The sequence below is a fragment of the Limulus polyphemus genome, unplaced genomic scaffold (assembly GCF_000517525.1).
Source record: "Limulus polyphemus unplaced genomic scaffold, Limulus_polyphemus-2.1.2 Scaffold2696, whole genome shotgun sequence".
Classification (NCBI taxonomy): domain Eukaryota; kingdom Metazoa; phylum Arthropoda; class Merostomata; order Xiphosura; family Limulidae; genus Limulus; species Limulus polyphemus.
Window position 1 is genome coordinate 118,064 of NW_013668306.1, and position 7,752 is coordinate 125,815.

Sequence of the window (7,752 nt, forward strand, 5' to 3'; positions counted from 1 at the left end):
TTTATATCTAGTAAACACTCGAGGCTTCAGGAAGGGACATGATTTTTCTAGAAGTTCATGACGTGTTACTAGCGTCACGTGACTTCCGCTGTTGTAACAGTATGTAACAAACATGAAACCAGTGGTGTTTTATATTGAGCTATAATAACCTAAGGTAGGCTTAATGAAAACAAAAATGTATACACAGAAAAGTATGAAACAAACATGAAACCAGTGGTGTTTTATATTGAGCTTATAATAACAGAAAGTAGGCTTCACAACAACAAAACTATAGAGACAGAAAAGTATGAAACAAACATGAAACCAGTGGTGTTTTATATTGAGCATATAATAACAGAAATTAGGCTTGACAAAAGCAAAACTATAGAGACAGAAAAGTATGAAACAAACATGAAACCAATGATGTTTTATATTGAGCTTATAATAACAGAAAGTAGGCTTGACTGACAGAAGCAAAACTATAGGAACAGAAAAGTATGAAACAAACATGAAACCAGTGGTGTTTTATATTGAGCATATAATAACAGAAATTAGGCTTAACAAAAGCAAAACTAATAAGACAGAAAAGTATGAAACAAACACTAAACTACTGGTGTTTTGTATTGAGCATATAATAACAGAAATTAGGCCTTATAAAAGCAAAACTATAGAGAGACAGAAAAATATGAATAAATATAAAACCAGTGGTATTTTATATTGAGTTTATAATATAACCCATAGTTTGGCAAAAGTACAAAAAAAAAAGAAATGAATGGGATTTCTAGTCTACAAAACGTAAATGGCATACAAACTTGTATTAGAAAATGCTTGGAAACTAAGAATAATTAAAAATCGTTATTTATTTGAGCCTTTTTTATGTGAAAGTTTTGTTTTTCCTTATAGTTTATTAAATTTTTGCCAAAAGTAAATGTTTTTTCAATGACACATGAAAATGTGGACCAAGCAGAAAAACTGTGAAGGTTTTTAATGCTTAATCACAGAAATCCAGGTTTCAAACATGGAAAAGTTTGTCAATGCACTTTTGCAAATAAAACAGTGAAGGATTGAACAGGGATGAATTTAGAAGGAGGGTCAGCACAAACGAGACATTTGGTTGTAAAATATAACTACCAAAATATGAAGTTGTTAGATCATTATAAATATTATAGATAGATTAGTTATATATATATGTATATAAATTTAAGATGGTACGTATGGCATGTGCCCCACAGTTCTTTAAGAACCATCACCACTATTTGAAAATAGATCAAGGAAGAATGATGTATATTTCTTGTGGGTTGGTTTTTGTATGTTTGTTTCTGGAGAAAAATATGCAATGTTTATAAATATTTTTTGTAAAACTATATGTATAACGTGAGCAAAAATATCTTGTTCAGTTGCTTCTATTGTGTGTCTGACATTTCATGTGAGAAAATATATTCACGGTTTGTGATTATAGGTGGAGGATTTGAGTAGAAGTAATTGCTGTATACATCACATATTATCTACTTCTTATGCAGTGTAAAAAACTGTTTATTTATTCCCATTCGTTTTAGGGAAAGAAGTTCAATTGAAATGTATTTATTAATAGTTTAAAATATTTAAGTGCTTGCTTGGTACACTTAAAACCATCCAAATAATTACCTAATCTGGCTAGATTGAAGTACTTGATTTATGAAGATGGAAATAATTCAAGAGAGAGAAAGAAGATTGCTAAGTTGATTTCTGCTTGTTTCAGATTTTCATGTTATATGTTCTTGTCATTCATTACGTACATTTGAAGTAGTGATTAAACTTTATGCACATTAAGTAGGCATGTTTTTCTGTAATTGTTTTGTATCAGTTACTAATTTATATTGAAGGTAGCTTAGCTCGTATTTTCCAGAAAAAGTTAGATCTTATAAAATTTAAAGAAATCTATTTTATCATCCTACATCATAAAAACTTGTTTAATTTTGTGTAAAAGTTAACTTTTCTTGAAACTGTAAAGTAAGCCTATTTGTAGTTCTGATTTTTCCTGTGTAAATAACTAAATGAAATAATGTTACAGGTGACTGCATCTCAGTTTGAAGGTTTACTAACGACCTTAAGTGGCTATGTGGTTATTGGCCTTGTGCTTATTCTTCTTCATGGAGTAGCATCTCTTGTGAAGCTTAGAAAAACCAAACAACTGCTGGGACTCTGTTATGTTGTTGTCAAAGTTTCTCTCCTATCTGTGCTGGAAATTGGTGTATTCCCTCTTATGTGTGGGTGGTGGTTGGACATCTGTTCTCTTGTAAGTAGAATTATGACAAGTGTATTTGCTAGGTAGTTAATAAGTGAAACTTTCTACGTGATCAAAAGTGTTTGTATTTCAGTTATACGACTTTCATTGTAAAAAATAACTATTCAACAATTCTTGATTTCTTGTATTGTGATTTTTTTACTTTGTTTTCTAACCTTCTGTCCCCAATGCTCTAAAAGTGACATGGGTCCTTAAGGAGGTATTTTGAGACACCTTTTCCACATGGAAACTTCACTGCTAACATCCTCTGAAACCTTTTCTTGCTTTCTTCTCTCTGAAATGTGAATTAAAGTGCTTTTTATCTTTTTACATGATACGGCCCATGTGTTGTATATGTATAAATGAGCTGAGAATATCATGTTTCAAACCTGTGATATGATATTCCATTTTGACTGGCTTTGTTCCATTGTACTTATTGCAAGCCTACTATAATTATATTTCCAAAGTCCTTGTTTCCATCTCCAGATTTTTGAAATAATTCTTTCATTCATGAACACGCACACCTCTCACCTTTGCTGACCAAGCTGTCTCTGCATGCTTGTTGAGCTACCAGTCCATGATTTATTGTCCGAAATGTCCTGATGGTTTCAGTCAGTATACTATCTCAGGTTTTATCTTATCCTCATTGTGTAGTGGTCTTTTTTTTTATGATATCTATTTGTCATATCTGGTGGTTGTACTTGTTATTTCTTTGGATATCTTGTTGCCTTGTGTCATCTGCTGGTTGCACTGGTACCTAAAGGAATAAATCCTAGCCATCTGTGATGGTGTCTTTGATCTTGCTCACTGAACCTGTTGTTAACCTATGAACTAGTTAGGATGGGATTTGTTATCCTTAGGCCTTGCTCTTTTGCAGTTTTCCTGTGGTTAGTTTGCATAGAAATTCAACTTTTACTCATAATGGAGTTAAATATGTAATTATCCCAGCATTATGTTTTTGTATTTGCAGTGGATTGGATGATTAATGAGATGTCTTTTTATGTTGTTAAGTAAATGTACACTGATCCAAACCTTATTCCTTATAGTCTGCTGTCAGTCTTGTTTGTGCTTACCAAGTGCTTCTTTATTTATGGCAGACTAGTTCTGCCATCTGCAGGGACTCAATATGTTGCTTATATCTACTGACCACAAATGTTCCAGTTTGTTACTGTTTCTTTGTGTGTGGAGTTTTCTCTGTCTTCACACTGGAGCAGATGCCTATATGTACCATTACTATTGCAACTGAGGTACCTATAGCAGCTGTATTTTGGTCTGAGCTGTTAAAGGTCTTCCTGCCCTCATTTCCTTTCTAAAGCCCTTCTTTTTGTGGCTGTTTCTCAAGCTCTTCATTTGTGTAGGGATGCTAGCCCACTACGTTTTGTTCCATGCTTTGATTTCTTCATATACATGTTCATCTTTTCACTGCCTGGTAACACCCAGCACCTCAGATGTCATACAATCTTGAACTGTGGTGTACTCTGTTGGTTGTTTTTTTCTCTTAACTGTATGTCTTTCATTAAACCCCAGTTTCATTTAATTGGATGTTTTTCATGCTCTTTTTTTATACTGAGTGAAGTCTTGTTGGAATATCTTTTGCCTTTTGTGTTTCATCTGTTCCTCATGCTTCAGTTCTTCACTGAATTTTGGGCTGATTAATGTTTTTAGATGTGGGTTTCCTCTCTACTCCCATCTCTTTCTCTCTGTATGATATAAGCCTGTGTCTTAAGGTTTTTCTTTTTCTCAGTTACTTCTTTGACTTGAGCTATCATAGATCAGGGTAATACAACCTTTTATCCTTGGAAGATTATAACTTTTTACTAAGATGGAACTTTTATTTAAATTTATTTATGAATAAAAATTGTTTAATGTATATACTCTAATATGATCCATATTGAATTTGTAAGTCAAATACGATCAGTTGTTAGGCCACATTTAAGTTGTCAGTGCAAAACTCTAATATAGATAGTTCCCTTTTTATCCCATCTTCTCTTTCATCAGACTAATTTATATAATTTAAGGGTTTCTTCAATTTTCTCATACAGTTAAGAGCCTTGTTGTAGTTATGAGGATCTGATTGGTTGGTGCAAATGAAGTTCACTCTTCATTTTCTTCAATCTTTGAATAGGCTTTGAGTCATGTATGAGTATTCTTCAGCTATTGGGTGTTTTTCTTTGACCATTGTCGACTAAGATTATTTATGATGTCTCTATCTTTTCAAAGGATTTAGAGAACATGCTGTATACTAACTTTTGGCTGATATACACATTTGTTTGTTTCAGTATTCATCTGGCTCTTTCTGTTATGTTCTAAGTGAGATTCTTCCACAATCTTATGTGACTGGATATATTTAAAGACTATTTTTCACAAAAAAACAAGAAGTATGAATTGCTTACCTTACATGTCAGTATCCTTTTTTCAACCTATTTATGGTAGATTTGGTTTATGTTTGAATGGATTTTGGTGTAAGCTTTGTTAAGGGTCTCCCAGTGGAACAGTGGTAAGTCTACAGATTTACAATGCCGAAATATGGGGTTTGATTCCCTGTGGTGGACACAGCAGATGGCCCAAAGTGACTTTGCTCTTTAAAAATCAACAACAAAACTTTGTCAAGGGAATTCTATGCCTTTTATCTAAATGTCTCTGATTTGCTGTTAATTGATATCATTAGAAATGACCTTATAACAAAGCAGGGGTTGCTATAATACATTTTCTTCTGAAAGAGAATTTTAAACATCATTAATTCTGTTAAAACCGTAAATATTCCTTCTAGAGTTTTGTCTGTGATGTGAAAAATGATTTAAAATGCATTTTATTGTACAAAAATTGCAGTGTTTGATGTTATCTAATTTTGCTTTTTCATTTATATTTATTAACTTTACTTTCTGAGAATTTGATGTTTACACTGATATAATTGTTGACTTTGTTTCAGACAATACTCGACACTAGTCTGCAAGACAGGGAAGCCAGCTTTAAGGCAGCTCCTGGCACCTTCATGTTCATTCACTGGCTAGTGGGTATGGTCTACGTTTTTTACTTTGCCTCTTTTATTCTTCTGTTGCGAGAAGTGCTGCGGCCGGGTGCACTGTGGTTCCTTCCTAACTTGTATGATCCGGACTTCAACCCTATTCAAGAGGTAAGTCTGTTACTACTTCAATTATTTAATATTTGTCTTGTCTTAAAATTTGTAGCTTGCTTCTTTTGATAAATATAAATACAGTCTTTTATCTGTAATAACTCTTTACCTTAATAATTTGCATGACAGATTTCAATAACTCGGGTTGAACTAAGTAAAAAATGAATTTGAATGAACACTAAAAAAATTCAAGCTCATGCTCTAGTTTTGTATCATGTCATTGCTAAAAAATATACATGAAAAATCTAATGTTAATAATGAACTAATTGGCTATATTAGAAGTTTATTGTAACCTAAAAAATAATGAAATTCAATATTTTCATGTATTTGTGAAGACAGATCTCCATAGTCAATAAATAAGCTGTGAATATTTGATAATTGTTTTTACAAACAACACAGTTGCTGAAGGAAACCAGTATTTAATAGTACACAATAAAAGTTTTTTAAAATACTTGTATGACATTTACTCAGTAATCTACTGTACAAAGATGAAACATAAGAATAAAAAACTGAGATTTTGTTGTAAACAGGAAGATTGTAACAATGACTTATTGTTAATGAAGCATGTACCAATGGAAAGAGGTTTTAATCCTGAAATTATTGACAGAGCTATTAAGAAATTCTAAAAGTTACAGGAATAAAAATATTACATTAAAACACTAACTGAAAACATTAACAAAGAATGGATTGTATAATCATTTATCTCTGGTCTATCTAGTCAAATAATGGAACAACTTAGAAAACAAAATATATTTGTTTCTTATGTATAGACTGACCAAGAAAGTTAGATTTTAAATGTAACTAAAGACAAAATTTATCTAAGGGTAAAAAAACGTATCTATAAAATAATGTAGGAATATTTATGTGGTACAAACTGGAAGAAATTTAAAATACAGATTAAGTGAACATATGAAATATAATTAAACAAAGACCTCACTGATAGTTGAACACACGATTCAGTGGTAAAAATAGCTATGAATCTATTGAAATAATTAAATATAATAAAAGTTTAATGATTTGAATAAGGATGAAAGAATAGAGAAATAGTTTTCAGTAGATGGCATGACATTTTTTGAGTTAAATCTGAATATAAATCATGTGATTCATTAATCAGATGTGTATAGGTCTTAGTTTTTGTCAAAATATAGCACTCCTGATAATGATGTAATATGTCAACATGTAGGGTGTGTGAGAATGCAGGTAGCTTCAGGTTTTTATCTTTATACAATAGATTGAGAAAATGTTTTATGGTATTTTAAGACTGAGAACAGTTTCATTTTAAAAATTGTTTATTGTATACTATTAAACACTTACAATGCTTGGAAATGGCTTGAATGGGTAATGAAGAAAAACTTTAATATAAGTTTAACATAACAGTAAATTTACAACGTTTCAACAAGGTTTTGTCATTTGGTTCCTGGTGACAAATATATGAACAATCCAAATAACAATATTATACAATGATTCTTTGGTGTGTGGTTTTTAATAATATTTTATGTGGTTTATGAAATAGAAAAGTTTGATTTGATTGTTAAAAAGAGTGAATCATAATAAAGATATAAATTCTTTAGATGGTTCGTTTGCCTATTCTACGACATATACGGAGGTTTTTGGCATCAATAGTTATCTTTGGCATGGTAGTTCTGCTAATGGTGTGGGTCCCGGTGCAGTTAATCAGGAAGGTGTTCCCAGAGTTCTTGCCGTACAATGTTGTTTTATCAAGGTAAGTGTATGTTTATTAAATCTTATTATAACCAAAATAACTCTTACTCTTAAAATACATAATAAATCGAACATCACCAGTTGAGATGTCTTTATGGATCACTTTTGGTATCATGTTACTCCAGATCCATTCCATTTATCATGTCTTTCTAATGTTACAATGATACACCATTTAATAGGATGCTGTTTGAAATACTCATTTCTGCTATTTCTCCAGTTAAAGTTCTTTGTATGAGCTGGTATCTGTACTGATTATTATTATTTTATTGTTACAGTGGTGGTTAATGATATCTGATTAATAACAGTCTCCCTGATTTCTTCCAGTGAAACACCTGTAAGCGAGTTGTCTCTAGAACTGATTCTGCTACAAGTTGTCCTTCCAGCTGTCCTTGAGCAGGGCCATACTAGGCAGTGGTTAAAATCTTTTGTTCGTGGATGGTGCATCGCTGTCTCCTATGTCCTTGAACTGCGCTCCTATTTACTGGGAGATGTGCCTCTAGCAGGTGAAGTAAGTGTATTTTTATTACTGACCAAATATCTTAAAACTCAAGTTTACTCTTGCACAGAAGGTGCTTTATTTGAGACAATTTGAATTACTAGTTAAATCTTTCAGCATGGGCTTTGTCACTGGGACTGATCTCATAACCATTTTGTG

At 32.0% G+C, this 7,752-nt stretch overlaps 1 protein-coding gene across 1 annotated transcript in view; it reads left to right on the forward strand.

The window, feature by feature from the left end:
* LOC106467659 (E3 ubiquitin-protein ligase MARCH6-like) overlaps window positions 1-7,752 on the forward strand; it is an 82,997-nt gene that overhangs the window by 36,405 nt on the left and 38,840 nt on the right. The window contains exons 11-14 of the mRNA XM_022395859.1: window positions 2,030-2,254; window positions 5,172-5,375; window positions 6,947-7,098; window positions 7,422-7,605. Coding sequence (XP_022251567.1) covers window positions 2,030-2,254; window positions 5,172-5,375; window positions 6,947-7,098; window positions 7,422-7,605 — 765 coding nt within the window. The remainder of the gene's footprint in view (window positions 1-2,029; window positions 2,255-5,171; window positions 5,376-6,946; window positions 7,099-7,421; window positions 7,606-7,752) is intronic.